General features: G+C 46.9%; 1 protein-coding gene across 12 annotated transcripts in view; it reads right to left on the reverse strand.

Moving 5' to 3' along the window:
* Positions 1-26,614, reverse strand: part of si:ch211-200p22.4 (phosphatidylinositol-binding clathrin assembly protein) — a 56,029-nt gene that overhangs the window by 2,061 nt on the left and 27,354 nt on the right. Inside the window, exons 5-21 of one of the 12 annotated variants that reach the window (XM_042710498.1) lie at positions 26,177-26,270; positions 25,767-25,878; positions 24,552-24,658; positions 22,259-22,300; positions 21,660-21,680; positions 19,935-20,020; positions 19,418-19,541; positions 14,141-14,274; positions 13,293-13,393; positions 11,943-12,038; positions 8,127-8,258; positions 6,431-6,461; positions 5,787-5,946; positions 4,789-4,812; positions 4,012-4,068; positions 1,526-1,645; positions 1,227-1,316 (exon numbers count right to left, since the gene is read on the reverse strand). In XM_042710498.1, coding sequence (XP_042566432.1) covers positions 1,227-1,316; positions 1,526-1,645; positions 4,012-4,068; positions 4,789-4,812; positions 5,787-5,946; positions 6,431-6,461; positions 8,127-8,258; positions 11,943-12,038; positions 13,293-13,393; positions 14,141-14,274; positions 19,418-19,541; positions 19,935-20,020; positions 21,660-21,680; positions 22,259-22,300; positions 24,552-24,658; positions 25,767-25,878; positions 26,177-26,270 — 1,531 coding nt within the window. Of the gene's footprint in view, positions 1-1,226; positions 1,317-1,525; positions 1,646-4,011; positions 4,069-4,788; positions 4,813-5,786; positions 5,947-6,430; positions 6,462-8,126; positions 8,259-11,942; positions 12,039-13,292; positions 13,394-14,140; positions 14,275-19,378; positions 19,542-19,934; positions 20,021-21,659; positions 21,681-22,258; positions 22,301-24,551; positions 24,659-25,766; positions 25,879-26,176; positions 26,271-26,614 lie in introns of all 12 variants that reach the window. The other 11 variants (XM_042710497.1, XM_042710494.1, XM_031585435.2 and 8 more) reach the window with 11 other exon arrangements.

A 26,614-nucleotide genomic window follows, 5' to 3' on the forward strand; every position in this document is an offset into this window, starting at 1 on the left:
GGCAGTCCGTCCCAGAACCCCCACACTGCTTAAGGCAGTCCGTCCCAGAACCCCCCCACTGCTTAAGGCAGTCCGTCCCAGTGCAACCCAATACTGGATGTACCGCACTCACACAGAGATGCTGTCACGCATACGCTAAAGTGTGCACAGCTGGAATTCTTCAAAAGGCTGATCTGACGACATGACGCATTGAACAAGGTGCAGAAGACGACTCCTCGTCTAGTCTAACAGCAGATACTACTGGAGGCGCGCGAGTGCAGTGGCACTTGTGCATTGGAGAACGAGCTTCGTGGACTTAATGCCTTTAATGCGGTCAAAGCACAGTGCTACTTCAGACCACTGCTGACTCCCAAACACCCAACACTTTGTATTCAAGCACATCTGTGTTTGAGGATGGAGGGGCTCAAAACCGGCTCTTAGACAAACAGAGGATTTTCTGCACAATTCTCTCTCACACACACACACACACACACACACACACACACGCAAACACACACACAAACACAACTGCCGCATCCAGATCATTTGCTGTCTGAAGAAGGCCACTGGAGAGCATCGAGATATGCAGGGAACGTGCTGGCTTTAATGCTTAGCCCAGCGTTGAGGCACTCGAGGTTTTTACAAGGACGGATAGAAATAAATAACCTGATGGTGTAGTTATATATGTGTGTGTGTGTGTGTGTGTGTGTGTATACAGGATGAGCAGGTACCAGGCATACTGACTGCTGCCATACCCTGAGATTAAGCATGAATTTGAAAGTTCTGCACTCAAGGCCTTGGGAAGCTGTAGATGAGGCGAGTGAGAAGCATAGCTCGATATTTTGTGCTTTCTTTATTTTTCTTTTGCTCCTTCAGCCCCATCGGCAGGTTTAAGGGCAGCTCACGTCAATATTCCTGGAGTTTACATGTTGCTTTTATCAGACTCATACCCCCACGGGCCCATGGGTAAGAGGAAGCAAACACCAAAGAAATATGAAGACTTTACTCTTTACTCTGCTCGGTCTTCACTCATCCTTGAAGGGGACTAGCCCTGCGCTCACCCTGTTTGCAGGAACGCTTCAGTCTAGCCTCTCCATGGCTCGGACACCAGACTGTTCCTTCACAGATGTGGTGAGTGGGAGCACAGAAGTTCCTTCTTTCCTGCATATTTCTGCCTCTCGAGAGGCTTTCTCTCTGATCAAGACTGGGGGGGCGGGGGGGTGGTGATATGAGTGATGGAAACTGACCAGGTGAAGGACCGGTCTTGCGGCTATAGAGCAGAGGTTGCAACTACAGATCTGGCTCCTCTGGTTTGAAGCTGACATCAGGACAGGCAGCTTAGGCAAAGGGGTGATCGTGGCAAAGGGGTGATCGTTACAATGAGTATGACATTTTTTATTTACCACCAACTATTACTTTTTCTCCAATACTAACAAAAGCTACGGGGTGTGTGTGTATAGATATAAAACACTTCAAGTGCTTCCAATATGAAGCCAATTGTCTGTTCCTTCTATTGAGGAGGGTCTGAGAGGGGGTGTGTGTGTACCTGGGCTCCGGGCATGGGGGCGAAGGGGTTGGTGGGTCTGAGGACAGGCTGGTGGTTGTACATCATCGGCTGGGGGGCCATCACGGGCACCCCGCTCATCTGTCCCATGTGTTGGGGGACCTACCGGAGGGAGGGAGGGGGGGAGAGGGGGAGAGAGAGAGAGAGAGAGAGAGAGAGAGAGAGAGAGAGAGAGAGAGAGAGAGAGGGAGGAAGGGAGAAAGAGAGAGAGGGAGGGAGAGACCAAGGGGCGGGGTGGGGTGGATGATGATGAGCAAATGGTAGGGAGGAAGAACAGTGGTCGTGCACGGAGTGAAATAAAAGAGGGAAGAGAAAGAAGGACAGATGAACAGCGAGAGGTAGAGAGAGAAACAGAGATGGATGATGGGCAAGAGGGGAGTAGAAGGGTAGAAACAGTTGGGGGAAGGGGGGGGAGAAAGAAGGACCGATTAGACAGACTAATAAATAATCCCTGTGTGTATTAGCGCACACACACACGTACACTAGGGCTGAAAGATTTGGGGAAATAATCTAATTGCGATTTTATTTCCCCCCAATATTGCGATTGCGATTTAATATGCGATTTTTTTATTTTATGATAATATTTTTCCCAACAAATCGTAATGAATGATTTCAATATGACCAACACAATATTAGATACATTTAGTGTAAAATAGTATTTCCCACAATTTACATTTTTATTTAACTGCTCATTACAGAATCAAGAACAACAAATCAGTGGCTTTGCCACTGTGCATTTAAGTAATTTAAACAAAGTCATTGTAAGAATAAACACAAGGCATGCACTTTTTAAACACTGTGAGCAAAATTTACCATCTTAAAGAAAAAAAAAAAAAAAATATATATATATATATATATATATATATATTTATATATATATATATATATTTTTATATTTATATATATATATTTTTTTTTGAGATCACGTTTTTAATCGCGAACGTTGCGGTTAGAAAATCGCAAATGCAATTAATCGTTCAGCCCTAACATACACCTCTCCCTTGAACACTTGAACACTTTCACACATACATACAACATGAATAATAAATTATATGCACTTGGCCAAAGGCACATACAGTCCATGGGAGATGTGTACCTGACATGCCCTACAGACTACACAGACACCATGCGTATAGTGTACAATACTGTGATATAAGGTATTTGTATGTGTACACATCCCTGATGGTCTCATGACTCTAAAGAACTGAATTCCACAGGTCATGTTTTATACAGGTTCCTCCTGACCCGAGCAGACTTGCACACTTCCACACAGCGATGATGACGTCATGTTTTTCCAGCAGAACCCCAGGTGTATTTCTAACACAGGGATGATTCCTATACCAGAACTATCCATACAGAGAGCATGCACCTGTGTGTGTGTGTGTGTGTGTGTGTGTGTGTGTGTGTGTTGGGGAATCACATTCTGCCCACATGAAATCCTGCTGCGTGATGTACAAGACGCTCAAACTATGGGAAATGGGATTATGTGGGAGTCTGGATGGGGTATTATAGTTGTTGTTATTCATGTATGTGTGAGACTGGGGTGAAAAACCCCCATCGACCGCTACGGAGAGATTTCATCCAAAAGAACATTCCGTCATTATCGCCATGCCAACAGAATCCCTCACTAGCTTCCTTTATCTACCCAGCACTGAAGGAGTCAGACAGCAGAGGGTCTTAATGTAGAGCTTTTACCTGGTTGCTGACATTTAGTCAGATGAGTCACGGTGTGCTCTACTGACAAACACCATGATGACTATGGATGACTACGGACCATTTTGGAGACTATCCCGCTATATTGAAGAGGCGGAGCTGCTTTCTGAGAACACTGTAGGTTCAGTTTCTTGTATGAGTAGATATAAAGACAAAATAAAGGATAATTCCAATACTAATTCTAGATGTGATGACACTAATGACTGCATAATTGTGATTTTCATTATAATAATTGCTAATAATAATTATCATCATTATGATATTTAATTGTGATCTCAGTGGGAAGTGTTCTCAGTACTTTCTAACTGTAGTTTATACAATGACCTCGTGACTCCAACCATAACATTCCCTATTCATTTCCTTTTGTCTCCTTGTTGTCTCCATCCTCTCCAGTCTGTGTGGCATCTCTTGGGCTCTGACTCTCCATTGAAGAGGCCATAGGTCAGAGGTCAGCAGGGTCTCTTAGCTACTCTTCCTAGCTTTCCTGTATTTTTGAACTCTCTCCACACGTGCACAACTGTTGGATAATATCGTGGAGAATGAAGATCGTCCTACCTAAACTGTGTTATTTAAGAATTAAGAAAATCTAAGAATATTTGGACATATGACACTAAAAGAGAGGTGTGTGTGTGTGTATGAGAGAGTGAGCGTGCGAGTGTGTGTGTGTGTGTGTGTGTGTGTGTGTGTGTGTATGAAAGTGAGCGTGCAAGCGTGTGTACGTAATAAAAAAAGCCAGAAAGGGTGATGGGACCCACCATTCCATACACAGGCACTTGAGGTGTCGTCATGGGAAATGCCATTGGTGCTGGAGCCTACAGAGGAGAAACACAAAACAACCATGAGAGACGGAGACTTCGAGACTGAACCCTGACCTAGCCATTACATAACACTAACACTAACACTAACACACACACACACACACACACACAGAGTTAACAGCTAACTGTGGAGGAGGGCTCCAAACAGCTTACACATCCACACCCAGGCCTTGCTTCTTTACAGTATGTTTACACACACGCAAGTGTGATCTCCAGGTCATGTCCAGTGAGCTGGGAGCCTCAGATCGGAGCCAGAAACATCTTTAGGTAAACAGGTGTGTAGGAGAACACTGTGGAATGTTCCACGGGCTATTGTTACTTTAAGCCCAGTTTACGAGCTCCTGACTGCATGTCTGCATAAAGCTGAGCAGGCCTTCAACACAGGAGGAAGCGGGACTCCATAGCAAGGTACAGTCTAAATACACAGCGCATGCAACGAGCCACAGGACATGTAGAAAAACTCAATGGCCGACAGTAAACTACACATACATGGGCGAGAAGATGGGACTTCCTCATGCACTGAGCAGAGAGTGATGAGCTAACAGTTTTACAACAAAAACAGCTCAAGCCCTGACTGAGAAAGTCCCCACAACACTGGCCGTCATGTGTAAGAAAGGGCAATAGGGGTGGGATGGGAATTAAGGAAGTTAAGATTGGATTACTGGTAAACTGGACCGGGTCAGCAAGAAGCATGGCTTTGGCTTGAGTACTTACATAACCAGTATAGAACATTCCATTCTGCATCGAAGCACAGACGAACAGTGAGAGAGAAAGAGGGGGGGGGGCACGGGTGGGATGAGAGAGAGCGACAGAGTGAAAGTAAGAAAGGAGAGAGAGAATGAGAGAGAAACAGAAAGGACAGAAGTGGAAGACATCAGACGGAAGCAAAACAGGATGAAGGGGTGATGACCACAAAGGAAGTTAAGCAAGAAAAGAAAGAAAGATGGAGACAGATCAGGAAGGAGGGAGGGAGGGAGGGAGGGGGAGAGAAAAGGAGGTAGAAGGTTAGTGACAGTGTCAACAGAGCAAGCAGGGGAAAAAAGTTAGCAGCAAGGTCATTAGGCTAAGCTTGAGACTGTGCAAGAGTTGAGAGTGCAAGTTGACGTTTGAATTTACTTGTGAAAATCTTTGTAACACAGAAGTTATGAATCATGTGCCTGCCATGCTGACTTCAGATGCTCCAAGGTGTGTGTGCGTGTGTGTGTGTGTGTGTGTGTGTGTCATCTGCTCAACACGCCTTTACTGGGGGACACAATGCACTGACGTGTACATGCACATATGCATGCGTGCAGGCGAGTGTGTATGCATGCGTCCTCACTTACTACATACGAGAGACGTGCAGTTCTGTTGTTTATGAACACTTGAATGAAGGCATATGTCTGTTGTACACGTGTGGACATACGTGCATGAGATCCTTCAGCACAGCAATACTCTACATTGAGTGTGACTTAAAGGGTGGGTCCTCGAAGTGGTGCGAGTGTGGACACTGTCTGTGTTTGTGTGTATGAGAATATACATGTGTGTGTGTGTGTGTGTGTGTGTGTGTGTGTGTGTGTGTGTATGTATGTATGTATGTATGTATGTATGTATGTGTGTGCCCATCTATCTATAGCATGAAGCATGCATTCACACCAGTGCTAAAGGATAACCCAGCTGAGGAAATTGTGAGTGTGTGTGTGTGTGTGTGTGTGTGTGTGTGTGTCTCTCCTTACCACGTGTTGCATGGGCATGGGTTGGGGTGGCATGGGCGCGGGGTTCCAGGCAGTGGTGCTGCTCATGGTCTTGGACTGCCAGTTGTTGCCGCCCGTCAGCTTCTTCTCCATGGGCTGGCTCCACTGCATGTCAGGCCTGGTCACGTACACACACATACACATACACACGCGCACACACGCAATAAAGTAACTCCCTCGGGCGCATCCGAAAACACAGAAGACACGGTAACCTTACGGTAACCATGGTAACCTCACGGTGGTGTCGAGAATAGCCCCAAACCATGACCGATGTAATTGTAGCAAGTGCTGTTGCAAAGAATGGATAGGAAACTCAAAGCGCACACCCACACACACACAATCTTTGATAAACTAATGCCTTGAGCAGTTCCGAAAAAAAAGAAAGGAAAAAAAAATACTTTTAACACTCAGACATCGCTATTTAAAAACGCACGTCATGCTGGTGACGCACGGTCTCTGTCTAGCGAGTAGGAAGACAAGCATGAGGTGGTGTAAAAGCTACCCCATAAAGCACAGGCAGGCAGAGAGGAGATGGGGACGGTCCGCTGGCTCGGGAAGTCACTGCCAATGATTAACAAAAGAACTGATAGGAGAAAGCTTTCACGGGCTTCTCTAAAGAGACTTACTTCTTGGCTGGTGCTCCTCCAAACTGCAGATCTGAGAGAGAAAGAGACAGAGATGTGGAGAGAGAGAGAGAGAGAGAGAGAGAGAGAGAGAGGGGAGGAGGAAAGGCCAAAGACGAGGAAGGGAGAGAGAGACAGAGATAGATAGATAGATAGATGGGACAGTGGTGGAGAGAGTGTGACAGAGAAAAAGGTGAACAGAAAGACAAACAGTCACTGACTCTGTACAAGTACATATGCTCTGTACACTTAAACTACTTTACACACGTACATGCTTGGACACACACACACACAAAAACACACACACACACACACACACACACACACACACACACAGACTAGGCTGGCGATGAGCCGGTGCTTTGCAGCAGGGCTGGCAGCTCCATGGGGGCCTGTTCATTTTCATTAGGCAGCTCTTTCATTCATCTCCCTTCATCAGCCTCCACCTCTCTCACACACACACACAAACATCTCCCTTCATCAGCCTCCACCTCACACACACACACACACACATCTCCCTTCATCAGCCTCCACCTCACACACACACACACAGCAGCCAGACAGCCACTCAACATACAGAGAGGGGGAGAGAGAGTGAGTGTGTGAAGAGAGATGAAGAGGGAGAGAGAGATAGAGGGACAGAGATGTAGGAAGAGATAGAGAGAAAAAGATGGATGGAGAGGGAGGACAGATAAAGAGAGGGGAATGAAACCGATGGAGGGAGAGAAAGATGGAGATGGAGATGATGGAGAGAGAGGCCCCTCCGTACAAAGCCTTTCAGCTAGAGCATCTTCAACACCATGCAAACATGCACAATCTGTTTACAACACGGTGGGTGACTGAATGGAGAGAAAGGAGGAGGAGGAGGAGGAGGAGAGGAAGAGTGCGAGTATGTATTTGATGGGACAGGCACTAGGGAACCTGCAAATCACCCCTGACTATAGTTAACTGCCAATGTGCCATCACACCAATGAGTATTATGTGCTTACATTACAATAAGTGACAGAATGGGAGATGGAGAGTGTCTGTTTCTGTGTGTGTGTGACTGAGTGTGAGTTGTAAATGTAAGGACATGGGAAGGAATGGATGAGAAACCTGGCCACCATGAAAATGGCTCAAAAAAGGATGGGTGTCTGTGTGAAAGGACATTTTTGATGCCATGCATTTATTCGTGTGTGTGTGTGTGTAAGTAAAAGGTATATATCTGCCCGTGTGTGTGTGTGTGTGTGAGCGTGTCTGCATGTATCCATAAAGAGCACATCTTTGTGGCATTGTCTGTGTGCCTGTATGCAAACTGTACGCATGTGTCAATGCATAATGCATATACGCCCCTCCTTACAAGCCTTGCCAGGGAGGGCCAACTGTAGGTCTCAGAGTGTGTGTGTGTGTGTGTGTGTGTGTTCACTGCCCACTACACAGACTTATTAAGGCATGCATCTCTAGATGAGTAACTGCATATGTATTTGCCATCAGGCAGGGAAAAGTCCAGCGTCTGTGAGTTTCTGTTCACAGGAGCAAGGGAGGGAAGTCATCCACATGAAACTGCGAGTGTCTTATGTGTAGCCATTCCTTTTCGCTCAATGTGTCTGCACGCATGCATGCACACATGTTGTATTCATGCAAGTGTGTGTGCGCACACACTCTAGAGGGTGTTCATGCATGCGTTTGTGTGTGTGTGTGTGTGTGTGTGTACACTCACTGCCTACTAGGTTGGCCAAGGAGGAGTCCAGGTCGTTGGGGAGCAGCTTGCCCCCGGAGTGCAGGGACATGGGCGGGGCCTGGCTGTGAGCGGTCACCTGGGGCTTCAGCAGGTCGCCTATAGTGTCATAACCTGCGGGGGGGAGGGGTGAAGAACACACAATAAGACACCAACACACACAGATATGTGTACATCTAGATTCAGTAGCAGCCAGGCAAGACAAAAAGAAGGGGTTAAAAAACCAGAAAGGACAGAAGGAGTGGTAGAAGAGCGTTTGGCCCACAGAGGGGATTCTGGGAAAGAGAGAGCGGGGCGTGTGTTTGCGTGACCTGCTTGCTGAGTGCGCACACACACACACACACACACACACACACACACACACACACTCTGAGACGATGCCACAAGCTCGGGGGAAGGGGGTGGTAAAAGGAGCATCAGTGTTTCTTAGGGCCTTGGGATTACACAGAGCTCTTACTCACTCCCTGTCTCTCGTTTTCTTCAACCACCCTCCTCCTCCCTCCTCCCTCCTCCTTCCATCCTTCCTTCCTTCCATCCTTCCATCCTTCTCTCTCGTGTTTGTTGGCACGTTCCTCCTGAGGGATTGCCGTTCATATGGTCATAAAACTAATCCATTCAGGTCTGCCAGCAGTAGTGGCGGTGAGCTTGATTACTCCGGTCGGGAGCGCTCACGGTCAATTCCACTGAGTAATTCTCCTCTGTAAACAAGGCCTGTCACTGCTCATTCAGCTAATGGCGCGCATTAGCACAGAGACGCAAGGCCCACCGGGGGAGCGCACGTCCCCTAGTCACAGAGAAGGATGGCGACGGAGAGAGAGAGAGAGAGAGAGAGAGAGAGAGAGAGAGAGAGAGAGAGAGAGAAGGGAGAGAGGGAGATGAAAGAGGGCAGAAGAACTGAAAGTGATAGACTGTGGAAGGTGAAGAGGGAAAAGATGGGAAGTAAAAAGGAACAAAAAAACGATTGATCGGTAGGACGGGGTGAATAAATATAGAGGCTGGGAGAGAGGAAGGAGAAAAAAGGCCCAGGGAACGAGGGATGATCGCCCACAGAAAGATAACGAGGAAAGAGAGAGGGATGCTACTGCCGTGACAGGAGCACAAGGCTGAACACAAAGCAGATCTAGACCTCAGATTCACACAGCCAGGAGTTTCCTGTTCCTGGGACAAACTGACAGCCCTAACAGCAGTGAGGCTTAAGGGAAGCGGTGCAACCCACTAAGAGAGACTGCGTGTCAGACAGTGACTTGAGATCTACTGGGATGCTTGCTGCAGGCCTTAAGAGCGGGATAGGGGACTCGGTGATACTGAACACAAACAGGGCCCGCTGCTGTGTTGCAACAACACATTCACAGCATCTTCATTCACAAGCTCCGGAAACATCTCAAAACAGAGAGGGGGAAATTGCACAACACCGGATGACGGAGTGAATAAACAGCACTATCCAGTGTGATGTGATTTTAATGTTGCTTAGATACAGACCTACTTCGGACTTAAATAGATAGACCTCTTCAGATTTCCTAAACGGTACATACAAATAATTTCTAATGCAGATACATTGCCTCAAAACAGTCTACAAGATACAATTCAATTTGGTCTTATTTATGCAGAACCATTAACAATGAACACTGTCTGAAGGACTGTCTGAAGGAGTTTTATCGAACCGCACTGCCTTTTACAACTCTCCTATTTCTTGGGAAACCATTTTAAGGAGGAGAGAACAGCGCATCAACGTTTACACAATTTATACAATTCCCTTTTCTACAAAGTCATTTTAAAGCACTCTCATTCCACGGGCGCATCCTTCACATCTGAAGTGGAGGAGGACGCCTGAGCAGCTGAGTGAAGCTGAACACAGCACTGAATAGCTGATCATCACCCTATCCCACACCCTCCCCCAGCAGCTGGGCAGATGACGTGGAGGGTGAAGAAGAGGAGGAGGAGGAGGAGGAGGAGGAGGAGGAGGAGGAGAAGAAAGAGGAGGAGGAGGAGGAGTAATAATATTTTCTTAGGCTCAGCTGTAATGGCCACGGGATGGGACGGGACAGGACAGGACGGGATGTGTCTGCCTGGCTAGTTGTACTGCGACTACTGGTCAGTGTGCTGACACAGGCCGCCGCCGCCGCGTTCGCTCCGTACGGCTTCCTGCTTAGCCAGCAGAAATACAGAGAGGAGGCGGAGAGCGGCGGAGAAGAGGAAGGAGAAAAACAGAAGAAAGGGGAGAAATAATAGCCCACTCACCAGTTTGGCCAGGCGAATTAGGGTGGGAGGGGTTTGACACCAGGAGGAAGGGTGGAGAGGGGGGCGGGGGGAGAGAGAATGAAGGATGTTAGAAGGAGGAAGCAAGCTGTCAGTGTGTTTTTTATGGGTTTTGTTTTTTGTTTTTTTTTGTCGTTTTGTCGTTTTTTTTGGACAGGAGTAAAGGGGCATGTGATGAATCTGCAACAATGCAACCGAGAAAAACAGACCTCCACGGAAAAATAGAGAGAGGAAAAAAATATATGAAGAAAAGGCACAAGGAATACAGAAAAATGTACAGTAAGAACAGTGGAACTCAATGAGAGAGAGAGAGAGAGAGAATGAGAATGATTGACAGGCGTGGAGACCGAGCGAAGAGAAATGAAGAGTGATGCAGAAACATGTTCTGCCAAGTTGGTAGAGAAGGTTGATGAGGTGTGAAGACAAGATGCCAGCGGCTGACTGTGAGCCATCAATGTAACACTCAGCCATACATACACATGCAGGGATGAGGATGTACACAGGGACACTGTTATTCCCTGAGACGCATCGTCAGGCGTACACACACACACACACACACACAGTCATTCCCAGAGATACATGTTCAGACATACATAAATGCAAGCGCAAACACACACACACACAGAGATTAGGATGTATACAGACAGTCTCATTCACCAGAGACACATGTTCAAACATACATAAATGCAAGCGCAAACACACGCTCGCATATACACACAGAGATTAGGATGTACACAGACACGGTCTCATTCCCAGAGATACATGTTGAGACATACATAAATGCACGCGCGCGCACACACACACACACACACACACACACACACACACACACACACACACACACACACACACACACACACACAGAGAGTGTTTCGGAAGCAAGAATGACACCACCACAGCGGAAGCCGTGAGCTTAGGCCAGCAGAACCACAGGGAGCCGCTTAAGCATTAGAATAGTGGACAGGAGGAGGGGGGCTGGAACAGTCCAGCTTAGAACTGTCAGAACCGTTAGACAGAGCCTGAAGGGCCGGCTCACCCAGAACATGGAAAATCCTTTATGCCTTTGTGTGTTCATCCTCGTGCCAGTACAGACCTGGAACAAGATCCCTGACCTGGAACAAGATCCATGCTCTGCTCTGGGCAGCACAAAAGGAACTGTCCAGAGGGAACTGTCCAATGGGAACTGTCCAATGGGAACTGTCCAGAGGGAACTGTCCAATGGAACTGTCCAATGGAACTGTCCAGAGGGAACTGTCCAGAGGGAACTGTCCAGAGGAATCTCAGTGTCCTGCTAGAGGTGACAAGCACTGGCTGTCATGATGTATGGCATTACTGTGCAGACGGCTCTTTACTGTATGTAAAACAGAACAGGAAACCCTGTCATGTTGTGCTGCACGGTCAAAAGGAGCCTAACACAGGTGTGTACTGGCATGAGGAGGAACAGGTGACCATTTCTGACATGTCTGGGTGAACTGCCCCTTTAAGCTCTGAGCAGGTGGATTGGTTTAGTTCACTGGGTTTGGTGGGTTTTGTTTATTTTACCAGCTGCAGGTTTGGCATCATTATTGGCAGCTTTGGTTCCGAACACAGCGTCAAAATCTACACTCATGGACGCATTCGCGGAGCTGCTCTCCACACCTGAGGGACACACACACATACACAGTATATGACGCATGCAGGCAGCTACATATCAAACACACACACACAGTATATCACACATGCATGCAGCTACATAACAAACACACACACACACACAATATATCACATATGCATGCAGCTACATATCAAAACACACACACACACAATATATATCACATATGCATGCAGCTACATATCAATCAAACACAGACACACACACACACACAGTATATGACGCATGCATGCAGCTACACACACACACACGTAGCTACATATCAAACACACACATCACATAAAACACACACACACACAATCACACCATGCAGACATATGCAATCACCCATACAAGAATAAACCCAGCACATCAAACCTCACACACAGATATCCACACACTAACACACACATTTAGAGATAATCACCTTACATGACCCATTACAAATTCTAAACATCCTACAGGCTCCCACTATCCCCTCGATGCTGAAATAGCACACAGGGATCCTCTGAGGTCTCACACAGCTCCTTCTACCCCTTGTCCTTTCCAAATCCCTAACCCCAACCCTAGGCCTCCTTCAGTGGCACTGCTCTTTGGCTTTCTTTTCTATTTTTATGTTATGAAGTTCTAGCTTTCTCCTGTTGCTATGTTTAAAAAAAAAAAAACAAGCCAAATTTCACAATTAGTGTTGTACAAGGCCTGGTACAGGAAGGCACAGTCTGAATGCGTGTAGCTGTATACTGGCCAGGTTTCTAGAATTCTGCTGGTATTCCAAGAAGCAGCTCTCCGGCGTGCTCAAGAGTAGGTCCTCGGAGTGTTACCCCGGGCACTGACCTACGACCCTGGGGGTCAAAGGCTCCGAGCCCTCATCATCTAAACCAAGTCAAACACTCCCAATGGTTCCACGGCACACAGGCAGTGTGGTGTTGGTGCACTAGACTAACACATAACAAGACCACTATACATGGACAGGGGTGAGCGGGTGATGGCACACACACACACACAACATGGACGTACGAATAAACCAGTGAGTGGCTGAAGTACAGTGAGTCAATGGGATAATGTAGGAAATGAGACACTGATATTGACACAAAAATAACCATCCCATTGATGACGAGGGTTTCTTAGCATTGCAAACAGGATTGCCTCAGGTGCTGCTAGCATGTTTACACATCAAAGAAGAAGTCACTGCTCGTGTCGTAGCCTCCATTGTAGTCAAAACAAACAGTGACCACACTCACGCTCGGGGAAGGGCCCCTTACCTCCCCAGGCACTGTTAGCGGTTGAGATGGCCGGAGTGCTCTGCACAGCTGGGATGAAGGCCGGCTGGAGGTCAAACAGGTCGCTGGTGAGGTTTGGCATGCTGAAAGGGAAAGGGAGAGAAAGAAAGAAAGAAAGAAAGAAAGAAAGAGAGAGCGAGAAAGGAAAAGAGATAAATATGAGGGAAAGAGTTAGAGCACAAAATAATATGATGGGGCAACAGGGAGAGTGTGAAGTGATTAAGTAGAGAACAGGGGTGCCAGGGAAAGGATGAAAGACAGAGGGAGAGAGAAAGAAAGAGAGAGATAGAGATGGAGAGCGAGGAGGAAGGGCAAAGGTAGAGAAAAAGAGCGAGGGAAGGAGTGAGTGTGTGAGAGGTGCAGGAATGAGGAGGAGAGTAAGCAGTTGAGATAAGAGGAGGTGTGACTTGCAGTTCTGCTGCCCAGCAGGCTCCGATGGAAGCACAGGCGCAGGGCAGCAGATAACAGTGCTGCTCCAGTCCTGTTCTAATATCAACAGTTATTTGGCCGCCAGAAGACTGCTTTTTTTATTACTAGTCTTCCTTATCGTGGCTCTGCCTGCTGCTCTGATCAGAAAGGCTTGTTTAGAGATGAAACAGGCAGAACGTCCTTGCTTTAGCAGACAGATGGCAGTCATATGCAGACAACTCGGACTGCGGATCATTCCAGAACAGACGAGGCCCGCGTCTGGCGTCCCGTTTCTGAGTCGGTTGACGCATGCGGAGGACGCTATTGCTATTCTGTCCTGCAGCTTTTAAGCTAAGCAGTCTAGGAGAAGGTGGCGGCGTATGAAGCACAGTGGCACGAACTGCATGGCATAATTGTGATACCTGTTAGTGGAGGGGGTGTTGGCAGCGTTGGCGAAGGGGTCCATGCCGGAGTTGTGGTTGTGGGCGCTGCCCAAGGACTGTGTGGTGGGGGAGGCAGAGGGGGTCTGCATGCCGATCTCCTTCAGTCTCTGGTCCTGCAGGACAGATGGGAGCGGAGGATAGGTCAACAGTTAGCAACAGGTTAGCACTGAACTGCACAGGATAGGTCAACAGTTAGGACCAGGTTAGCATAGTCAACAGTTAGCACTGAACTGCACAGAATAGGTCAACAGTTAGCACCAGGATAGCACAGTCAACAATTAGCACCAGGTTAGCACTGAACTGCACAGGATAGGTCAACAGTAAGCTCCAGGCTAGCACTGAACTGCACAGGATAGGTCAACAGTTAGCGCCAGGTTAGCACTGAACTGCACAGGATAGGTCAACAGTTAGCGCCAGGTTAGCATGGAACTGCACAGGATAGGTCAACAGTTAGCTCCAGGCTAGCACTGAACTGCACAGGATAGGTCAACAGTTAGGACCAGGTTAGCATAGTCAACAGTTAGCACTGAACTGCACAGAATAGGTCAACAGTTAGCACCAGGATAGCACAGTCAACAATTAGCACCAGGCTAGCAGTGAACTGCAAAGGATAGGTCAACAGTTAGCGCCAGGTTAGCACTGAACTGCACAGGATAGGTCAACAGTTAGCGCCAGGATAGCACTGAATTGTCTCATTGCCCTCTACATTACTAATGCCAACAGTGACAAACCAATCGGGCAAATTTACGGAGGGCGAGGCGAGGGGGGTCAAGACAGTTTATGTACTCATTAACTTTTTCACGGTCTCAAGTCCCATTTCCCAAGAAATATGTTTTCTGTGACCTAGAGAAAGCGACATCCAGTTCTCTTGCTCTCTGTAGTTTACAGGCTTACAAGTGCTTTCCGACAACCAAGCCTGAACTCAGTCAACATGGTGATTTTCCTAAGGAAAATGTCTCCGTATGGGTATAATGGGCATTTATAAATCATATAAATCATTATAAATCAAATGCAATTCAAGGACTCCCGTCACATTCGTGGCTACAAAAGGTCACCATGGACCATGCCACATACACATTCCTATTTAATAGCCAATTCAGAGAACTGTTCCACTGAAAGTGCCTTACAGTGCAGACAGAGGCGACATTAAATTGAAATGCTACCTGGACAGGACCCTGTCAGCGTAACAGAGAAACAGCATTTGTCCTGCATTCACCAAATGCAGGGCGAATTCAAATTGAAGTGACCTGGAGCGCTCCTATTCTATACAAGTGTGAGTGCCTGGCAAGGCCAAGCCCAGCATAACATGGCGCAGTACCCGCTGATTCCCACAGGGGCAGCAGACTGGCAAGGCGGAAGAGTTAAGCCCTTAGTGCCAGCCCTGTTCTCAAGGCTGCCCTGTCAGTCTGTGAGGGTCTGCTCTGGTCACGCATTCTGACAAGCTGCAGACACGGGAAAATAACTCATTGTGTATTAAAGGAAAGTTCAAATGAAAATGACCTTTGACCCCTCAAAGGAAGAAGCTATCTAAGTGAGAGGTAAAATCTGACCACTTGGGTTCTTAAACAGTTTCTGTACTGCAGACCAATTTTATATCCATAACTTAACATATTCTCTATTAACAATCAAATTGCCTAGCCCATAAAAACTGCTTCTCATATCTCGATGAGTATGCGTACATGCACATAACTGGCTTGCTTCCATGATATAACAAACTGTGCACAGTTCCTTTCTTGGAGGAACATATGGAAATGTTGTACATTTCCGCCCTGGAACAATCCGCCCTGGAATATTTCTTTATCTCATAGTAACTTGTAGCTAAAGAAGCTGATTTTCTTACACAGACACAATCCTCCCTCTTCGGGTCTTCTATTTACGACACCTAGCTGGCTGTAAAAGGTCCTACAAGACAGTGCATGTGATCCGAGTCCACCCAGTCGATATGATCGCTAGTCATTCCATCAGGCAAAGTGACTAATATGGCTGAAACTGCTGATTAGATCCATGACCACGATGGGCTTGCCTTACACGCAATGATTAAAATAACAGGGCTCTGTGCAATACTGATTGCTCAAGCACTTGCTCAATCTGATTGCTCAATGAAGCTTTTTCATTAATCAATTACTTCTAAATGACGGCTATCCCCCCCAAGACCACCTGTTGTCTTATGAATTGCAATCACAGTGTTTGCACAAATGCTTAACCGTCTCGTATAAAAACAGGGTGTAGCAATCTCACTGAGCCCTCAACACTGTTTTATAACGAGGCTATTTTCACAGAGCCACATAATCTTCTGCAAACAAATGAGGTAAATAGAACAAAGTGTAAAGGTAAATAGAACGAAGATCAACATTAGATTCAACGCCCAGGCTCTATTTCAAAGCATAAGAAGAGGGAAAAAAGGAAAAGAAAAAAAAGCCCATTCACTGTCTGTGAGAGCACCAGAGGGAAGCAGCTGGAGTCTAACACAGCATGTAAACCAAAGTGAATAAGAAACACAGAGAGAGAGAGAGAGAGAGAGAGAGAGAAAGAGAGTGTGTGTGTGTGTGTGTGTGTGTGTGTGTGTGATGTGTATATAGAATGTATCTGCACTCCTCTGAAGTCATTCACGCTGTCTTGTCCTGCGCTACCCTGCCCTCGTTTGACGCAGCGGTTTGTTTTGTACACTGAGTGCACTTTGGGACACTGACATTGCTATCGAAATAGTGAGCCAAGGTGTGTGTGTGTGTGTGTGTGTGTGTTTGAGTCAGTGAGAGAGAGAGAGAGAGAGAGAGAATGTTTGTCTACGTGTGGGTGTGTGTGTGTAAATAGCAAGGGTGGGAAAAACATCGAAAGCTTTTGAGGGACAGGTGAAAAGTAGAATTAGAGACTCCTAGAGAAAGTGAAAGACAGAGAAATAAAGGAGAGAGAAACAAAGAGAGAGAGAGAGAGAGAGAGAGAGAGAGAGAGAGAGTGTGAGAGAGAGAGAGAGAGAGAGAGAGAGAGAGAGAGAGAGAGAGAGAGAGAGAGAGAGAGTGACAGCCCAGTAAGAGAAGCTAAGTGAGTGGATGAGTATGAGCGAGAAGAAAAAAACAGAGACTGAGGTCAGTGTTGCTCATCTCTCTGTCCAATATGGAGGACAACCCTGCCAAAGACCCACGGCAGCATGAGCCTGGCACGCCTGCCCGCCTGCCCGCCCGCCCGCCCGCCCGCCCGCCCGCCCGCCCTCTCCCCCCTCTCCCCCCTCTCCCCCTGGGCAATCATTGACGAGACTGGGGCACTTTCAGTACCCAGGCTAAATTCAGCACCTGTGCGGTTGGGACACAATGTTCCCTGTGACGTTGCACCAGCGATGCTGGCCAAGGGCCCTGAGAACTCAACCCAACCCCCTTAGGGGGAAACCCAGCGCTTCGCTTCTCAGGCAGATCAGAGAGACTGGCTGAGGGGTTCACTGATGTGGGAGAGCAGGGAGAGGGAGACTGGCTGAGGGGTTCACTGATGTGGGAGAGCGGGGAGAGTTCGACCGACCGACCGACCCAGAAGTGCAGGTGCAGGAGTACTCGAGCTGAGCGCAGGCAAGGCATTCTGGGAGGCTGACTACTTCTTAAGCCAATCTCAGATGAAGACATGACAACTCGACTGAGAGAATCTTGCAGTCAGTTTCCCTTCACACACAACCTTTTTCCACTCAACACCCAATTCTTGCAAATGCTTACTAAAATATGCATTATGCATGGTGATGCCATTTTGTGTAGCCAAGATTTAGTTGAGTTGATACAGACTGAAATTCGAGAGAGAGAGAGAGAGAGAGAGAGAGAGAGAGAGAGAGAGAGAGAGAGAGAGAGAGAGCATGTAGTAGAGTAAGTTCTCCATGAGCGATTTTTCCAAGTTGAGCCAACCACTCCGTTTGTGCCCACACAGCATGGATAATCAGGATTAGCAAACAATTAGCTCCATTTTGAGCAAGTGGAAGCGGACTGTAATTCATCATCATGTTAGAGGAATGTTCATTATTTTTACCATGGCGTAGTGAAAGCGATGGGGGGGGGGGCTATATTGCTTCTCAGGACTCTTGGCATAGCAATAAGGATGGCTCTGGCCTTTAGAGATGGCGGGAAGGAGTCCCACAGGCGCTGGCCTTGATATTTCCGTTTTATCAGATTTATGCGGTTTAATTAAGCACAAACATGAGCATTTTAATTTCTGCTCCTCAGGCAGAGCCAATACAGAAGGTGCATACTGTAACAACGCTACTGCACGCACGGTGGGTAAAAGATCACGGGGAATAAACTTGAGCCATCCAGAACCATTTCAGAACGTATGTCTTAACCACTGATCTATTACTGTGGAATGTAGTGCAGGTTGTGGTGCTAAGCATATAGCTAGCAGTCAAAAGAGAGCTCCGACAATTCAATATTGTACTGGTGCATGCAGACTTCATTAGCTAACTAAACTACGGGGGGCTTTACATATCTGTCCATGTCCTCAGATTTAAACCAGTGACTATGGAGAAACAAATCCTCTCTCAATGAAGGCATATTTATGGGAGCCCAGAGCCACCTCCTATGGTAGGAGAACGGAGCTCCTTTTGGGGGCAGTGTTGTTGAGGGGTTGATGCGCTTCTGCAATTTTTTGGGCTTTTTGAGGTCTCGCATCAATAAATCAGCAGTCATACTTAATCTGAATTCCACTGGCAGCTTGGAGTGTGTGGAATCCACCACTAATTAGGAGTCTAATCCACAAACTGATCTCTCCTCAGCTCCGTCGAATAGCACGGTTCAGGAAGCGCCTCTGTGCCAGTGTTCGAGATACTTGATTAACATATAATGAAATTATAATGTGGAGCTGGTTGTGCAATTGCAGCTCAATAGCTTGAGGATCATTTAAAAACCTTTGGTTAGCGAGTTATGTTGACATATAAGCTAACATACAGAATACCACAATCCATAAAATATCCTTCTTCAGTGTACAGTAATGGCTTGAAGGTCTCGTATTTCATTGGCTATTGCTCTACTAGCACACTCAATAAAAGCAGCTTACAGGATATCCATGTTGTTGCCATGTTGGCAGTAACCATGCAAGTAACCCACAGTAAGCCGCCAGCTCATCTGTTGCAATATTCAGGTTTCACCATCTCCCACATATCCCCCCCCCCCCCCCAGAACAAATGTTCATTAAATCAAAGGCAGGTTATTTCTTTGCTTGAGGGCAGTGGTGGCTCTGGTGAACTGTCCTCACCGGAGGTCCTGGAGGGCTGTGAGTGTTCCTGTGGCCCACCTTGAGTGCCTGGATGCGGGCCTGCTCCTCCTCGAGGGCCTGCTGCTTCTCCTTCTCGTCCATGCGGCTGAAGGACATGCCTGTGTTGGAGAGGGACGACACAGCGCTGGACAGGGTGTTGGCCCTGTGGGAGGGAGGTGATAGACAGGGAGGAGAGAGAGGAAAGAGAGAGAGAAAGGGGGGGGGGGGGGGGGGAGGAGAATGGTTAAGGAGTGGTCACAAAAGAGAGATAGAAATAAAAGTAAGTGAGAGGAGGAGAGAATGAAGACGAGACGAGAGAGACAGATAAGAGAGAGAAAAGAGACAGTGTGTGAGACAATCGTGAAGAAGGACCAGCAACAGTTGACAAAGAGAAATTGGGGACAGAGACAGAGACAGAGAATTAGACCACACCAACTCTAGCGAATTCCCAGCCTGTTCTGAGAGTGTCTGCGGCCTGACAGAAGCAGGTCGGCGAGCACTGGGAGTGCGACTGGAAGCAGGCCAGGAAGCGTGCTCTGCCTTGTGGCAGGTGTACCTGGTGTCTGCGGAGAAGTCCTTGGTCTTCTTGCCCTCCAGAGAGGCCAGGTGCTGCTCCAGAGCTTCCAGGAGGCTGCTGGGAGCCTGAGGGAGGGCACAGAGGGCTGGGGGTCAGAGACATACCACGTCCCCATACACACACACACAACCACAGACACACATACATTCACACACACATACAAACCACAGACACACGGATAGACAGACAGAACACACACAAACCACAGACACACGGATAGACACAGATATAGACACACACACACACATACTCAACACAAGACATCCACACACATCTATTTCAATTACACACACTTACAGTCACTCACGTTCACAAATAGGCACGCACGCACACACCTCATTCACATTCAATGAACTGACGCACACACTTCCAGCAGAACTCTCCACACTCTCAAACACAGCTAACGAAACGCATACATTAAAGCATTCACACATTCAACACACACACACACACACACACACACACACACACACACACACATAGATATCATGTTAACACGTTTTTCAGGGAAAAGAGAGACAGCAACACAAGAAAAGAGGCTTGGTAAGCCAGGGGGGAGAACGACGGACGAAAAGAGGAGAGGAGAGAAGAGAGAAGAGAAGAGGAGGGGAGGTCTGAGAAACATGCACTCTATAGATGGCCCCTCTCTCCTCGGCCAAAACTCACTCACACACACACACACACTCCACTGCGGTCAGGCACGGGGATGCCAGTAACTCTGTGCAGGCAGGCTCAGATGCCAAAACTTAGTCTGATGACCACATCAGCTAAAGGAGTTGGGGTTAGTATATCCACAATCCTCACAAGAAAAAAAAAGAATTAAAAGAATAAATCACTACAAAGGCATGCGAAATTTACTTTTTGAAGTTAAGTGTGCATGTGTGTTAGAGCCTTTGTGTGCTTAGAAGAGGGGACGACGCGGAGATCGATTCCTCTGTTTAAAGCCGCACTTCGGGGGGAGGGTCAATGCAAATATGGCCGCCACAAAGTGTCTTCCTTCTGAAGGACTTGGCAGTTGAGTGCCAATTGACCGTCGTAAAACACAATCGGCTTATTTTAGACAGCAGATTGAAATCCATTAGTTTAAAAAAATGGAAAGCTTCTTTTTTCCTCTTTTTGTTTTCTTTACTTTTTTTTTTTTAAATACATGGTCTTGCCAATACTGGTCACAGGGTCTGGATCATTTCCACCAGACACCTCTGGAGAAATCTTACACTGTAATAACTCAACTAAGAAAGAGAAGCCAAAATTTGGGGAGAGCTGGTGGATGGGGATGGGGCTGCCACTGAACGCCATATTTTACGCCAGGACGAGAGAGGAGAAGGGCTCATCCGTAAAACGTTACAGGGAAAGAGAATATAACCAATGGGGGAACAAGAAAAGGAGACAGACTGTCTGTCCTTTGCTGCTTCTTGCTGCCATTCCAAAAAACAAATCCTTCGACAAGGTGGTTTTTTTTTGGTATTTTTTTGGGTCTTAGTTCATTCAAGCAACCTTGATATCCGAGCAAGAGCATTAGCAAAGGCAACATGCGTTCAAACTTGGGTTTGAAAAGAAGAGTAAATAATAAATAAAAACACAGGCCATGTGGGTTAGCCATAACAAGGGGCGGTTGACATGACCCTACGCCCACGAGGACAAGCACAAACTAGGTTTGTGGCAGCACAAGCCAGAATAACAAGCAGTATATAACCCACCACCTACAAGATATGGTCCTTTAGTAGCCTGCAACAAGAACAACGAGAGCGCCGTTACAAACGCTAAGCATTCCTGCCTCGCTACCCGCCCAGGAAGAACACCAGACATCACATCAGAGAAGTAACAAACAAATAAATAAACAAACAAACAAACAAGGCAAGACTGCTGCATTAACACCGCACTTCGACCTCTTACTGCTTGAACGGTCATCATATTTAAGCCCTTTCCTGTTTTGGACACCTATCGAAATTAGATCGTTTCTATGCAAAATAAGATGAAATAAATAATAATAACAAGCAAAAACACCAATGTAAAGCAACAAACATTTCGACATTTGGAAAGGGAATGAGGACGAGGACATTTGAGTCACACAAGAGAGATTACAGGTCAAAAGGAAGGAGGTCAGGAGGGAAAGACAAACAGCGAGTCAAACACACACAGTAAGAGGATGACCAAACTGGAGGAAAGTGGGTAGACTGTGGTATGAAGAGAAATGAGCGAGGGGTGAATTCTAGGAAAGGAAACCAAGAGAAGAGGAGAGGAGGAGAGGAGAGGAGAAGGAGAGAGGAGAGGAGGAGAGGATTGGCTATGAGATGCACACTGACCTGAGTCAGATCTGGGATGTCTCCCTGATCAATCCCAACTTGCTGTGTCACAAATCCAAAAAAAAAAAAAAAAAAAGAACAAAAAACAAAAGAACATGACAAACAAAAAAGGAGGAGGAGGAGGTGGAGGAGGAGGAGGAGACAAGAACAAACATAAAACAAAAAGAAACATAAAAAAAATAAAGGCTCATTACTTCATGCAGTGACTGTGAAATGAGAACACAACTGAAGCACGGGGAGCTCAGGCATGCCCATACAAATGCACTGAAACACAGAGGACTGTGATATGCAATGGTGTCTCAGACAGATGACATTACTGTGGACGCAACAGTTAAAAGCACTTCAACACAAACAACAAAAGGAAAGAAAACAAAAACAAAAAACAAACTAAATATTTGAATTCCATAACAGGCAAATAACGTCAACTTTTCCCAGCGAAACTAAAAATGAAAATAACTGGGTTTGCGACTTCATATTACTTAATATATATGATAATATATTCTCTGGCACAACTTTCCAAGAGCATGAAAAGTCTACTTGACAACAATTCCAACCTGTCTGTATCAGAAAAAAAAGAAACACAGTAACTAAATCAAAAAGTTGGTGATGGAAGAGGAGGAGGAGGAGGAGGAATAAGACAGCAAATCACTGTGGGAACTCTTGAGCTCTGGGAGGGGGAGTCTAACCATAACTATCAAATCCAGGAGGGAGAGAGAGAGAGAGAGAGAGAGAGAGAGAGAGAGAGAGAGAGAGAGAGAGAGAGAGAGATGGCAGGGGGGGTAAGAAAGAGAGAGAAAGGAGGGAGGAAGAGAGCGAGAGAGCGCTGTGGGAGAAGAGTGCTTCAGCAGAGAAGCGAACAGTCTCTCTCCATGCTGGTTTATTTTAAGGGGAAGACTGAGAAGCTACTGGCAGAGGACCCCACGGGACAGCCACAGCTTAGAGCCCTTTGAGAAGATTACTGTGCATATACATATGCTGCCAGATCATAACTCGACTGGGGGAGAGAGAGAGAGAAAGGCAGAGAGAGAGAGAGAGAAAGGCAGAGAGAGGGAGAGGCAGAGAGGGAGGGAGAGAGAGAGGCAGAGAGGGAGGGAGAGAGAGGCAGAGAGAGGGAGAGGGAGGAAGAGAGAGGCGAAAGCGGGGGAAGGGGAGATAAAGAGACAGAAATATGAAAGGAGGTGGGGGTGGCTGAAATATTGTATAAATGGACGGTTTAAAATGTGAGGCTGATCTCCCTGAGGGTGTGGGTCTTTCCAAGGGACGCGGGTCACTCCGTGGAGAAGGAGTAAGGCTGGGCCAGATTAGAGAGGGCCACTGGGTATGTGGGAGTCGTATGTGGAAGGCAGCTGTGTTGGGATTTCTAAGACCATGCTCCTCACACACCATTTCTTACAAGAGGAAGAAGCAAGTCTAACTCGGCCCTAGCTGTGTGTAGGAGTTTAGTTTGTATGAGGAACATGCATTATTCCTAGATTTGTCTTTTTTTTTTTTTTACACACATCTGAAACTGCAACCAACCTTCATTTGCTTTCCCCTCGACAGAAAGTGAACAAGCGGTTTTGGCGCATACTAAACTTGAAGATAACCCTTGGCACAACATAACTGGCCTGAGAGCAGCCGTGGGCTGCTGAGATTGAAAGGCTCTCAGATTGACTGCAGGGCAGAGTGACGGCTAACAGCTTGTATAGGTCTGCAGCCGCGTGAAATTAAATCTCTTCCAGTCTGGATGGAACGAACGGAGGGAGAGAGCGATCTGGGGAGTGCGTTCACGGGGGCCGCATGCCTGGCTGCTTCTGATGAGGCCCCTGTATAAGTCCTTGATCTTTTCTTATAGATAGGTTATGAGGCCTTGTGAGTGCCCCATTGATTGAAATCACTTAACCCAAAATCCTCTAATGCTAAAAGGCTTCAGAACTGAAAAGCTCTAATAACTCACAGTGCCATAGGGGGAGGGTTTCTGGCGGTGTGTGTGTGTGTGTGTGTGTGTGTGTGTGTGTGTGTGTGTCTGCATGTCTAATTGCAGTGGCACACAAGCAAATGGTGGAAGATATTTCTGTTCCAGTTTTTTTTTTTTTTTTAAATCCTTCTCATCTGTAATAGCCTATGTAGAAAGGGAGTGTTTTGTGATAACATGTCCATCCACTGACTAGTATATAATCTGAGCAAGCGGGGGAGAAAAAAAAGCCTGCCAGATTTGGGTAAAGATCAATTATGTCAGTGTTGAAAATGTGCAATTCCTGTGCGACTAACGTAACATAATTGCTAGCTACATGCATCAAAAGGCCCACTCTACCTCAGCCACTTTGAGGAACTCAGAGAGCTTGGTCATTCTGTAGAGGAACTTCTTGTAAATGTCCAGGGCGTCTTTGCACTGGTTTTTCTTCATGTCAAAATATTTCTCTGAGGAGCAAAAAGAGGGACGAGGAGGAGGAGGGGGAGAGAGAGAGAGAGAGAGTGTCAGATTATGAAAGAGTTATGTTCCCTCTTAAAAACAGCCACTTCACTTGCTGCATTTGGGGAGAAAAAAAAAAAAACCTTTAAGTGATTTAGCCCTGTCAAGGACGCTTAGTGCATCCACAACTCAGCATAGAAACACTGCACCACACACAAAGCTGTGAAACTCTGACTTCAAAGCAAATTAAGCGAGAATCAATTACATTTTTAGGTTTCACATTATTTCCAGCATACTAATCAACTAGTATAGTATTGGAATAAAAGTAAATGTTGCTAGCCATAATTGATATTTGGAATAGATTTAGGATTACTGCCAGGTAACAATTGATTCTTACATGAATTAGTAAAGTATACTGAGCCTAAAGCTACTTAGACTAAAGTATGTACAGCAGTGTGTGTTCCGTGGGAATTGAAACTATGACCCTGGCACTGACACCACCCTGCTTTTCTAGTTAAGCTACCTAGAACACCTACGTCAATGACACCACCCTACGAGGTGCTTCCTTTTATCTTCTTATATGAAACAATGCAGCAACATAAACAGGAAGAACAGTACACTTGATTAGCTGTGCTGCTAAATATGACTATCAGGAAAGCAGAAGTATAAGACATGTACACAGGACAAGTCCACTTGAAAAAGCCACCAATATGGCGTCAGTGTAATTCCCATGCAGTTAATCACCGAGGTCTACACGTCATGGGTATGTTCTCGACCAAGGGCCAGTGGGCACCACTTAAGTGGTCGGTCTAAGACACCACCACCTAAGGCCTTCCTTCCCGCTACTTCCACTTTAATAGTAACCAGAAAAGTAAATGCTGAATGCCAGTAAACGCCCAAGAGGACCTTGGCCATCTTTATGTCGACGGTGCATAGCAAAGCGACAGTGTGTGAGCTGTGGTTGGCTACCCACAATCCATCACTGCAGAAATCTTCAGTATTTATGCTTTCACTATTGGCAGTGATACTCGCTGGTGGCCACGGACCACAGACTGTGCTGGCGTGGACTGATAAGTGCCACTGGTAAGAGGAGGAGCAGGGCAGAGGAGCTCTTACCCAGCAGGTTGATGACTCCCTCGTTGTAGGCGGCAAACAGGCGGATGGAGTCTTTGAAGAGCAGCATGAAGGCGGCGTTGATCACACCATTTGTCAGCTCGTTGGGATTCGCCTAGACAGATGCGAACGCGCACACACACACACACACACACACACACACACACACACACGCAAATGTTAATTTGAGTATAAGTGTCTCCCAGAACTCTCCAAGCTCCAATATGCTCTGGCACATTCACCCACATGCAGAGTGTGTCCTGTCACTTAAGTTCAAGTGTGTCACATGTTTTGAAAGCTTTCTGCACAAGCAACTGTGCTCAGTTCTCAAGAGCTCCATTAGTTGGTACAGAAACAGGCAGGCAGGCAGACAGGCAGACACACACACACACACAGGTCGGCGTTCACAGTACCTGGAAGTCGAGCAGTGCGTCCAGCTGGTTCTGAATGATAGGCAGGGTTTTGATCAGCTTCTCCGTGGTCATGGTGCGCATGACTCCATCGATACTGCAGAAGAGGAACACACACACACACACACACACACACACACACACACACACACACACAGAAAAAAGGGGTCAGGTTCCCTCTTCTCCTCATAATTCACCTGTTCTATCGGGGAGATAACACCATGTTCCAGACTATTCCCTGCGGCGGCGGGGGCGTCCTACTCAAGGGCAAGGCTGACCATGGCAAGGGGCTAGTGGTTCCAGACTGGGTGAGGCTGACCATGGCAAGGGGGTAGTGGTTCCAGACTGGGTGAGGCTGACCATGGCAAGGGGGTAGTGGTTCCAGACTGGGTGAGGCTGACCATGGCAAGGGGGTAGTGGTTCCAGACTGGGCCTGACACG

This window comes from Clupea harengus, chromosome 18 (assembly GCF_900700415.2).
Source record: "Clupea harengus chromosome 18, Ch_v2.0.2, whole genome shotgun sequence".
NCBI lineage: Eukaryota > Metazoa > Chordata > Actinopteri > Clupeiformes > Clupeidae > Clupea > Clupea harengus.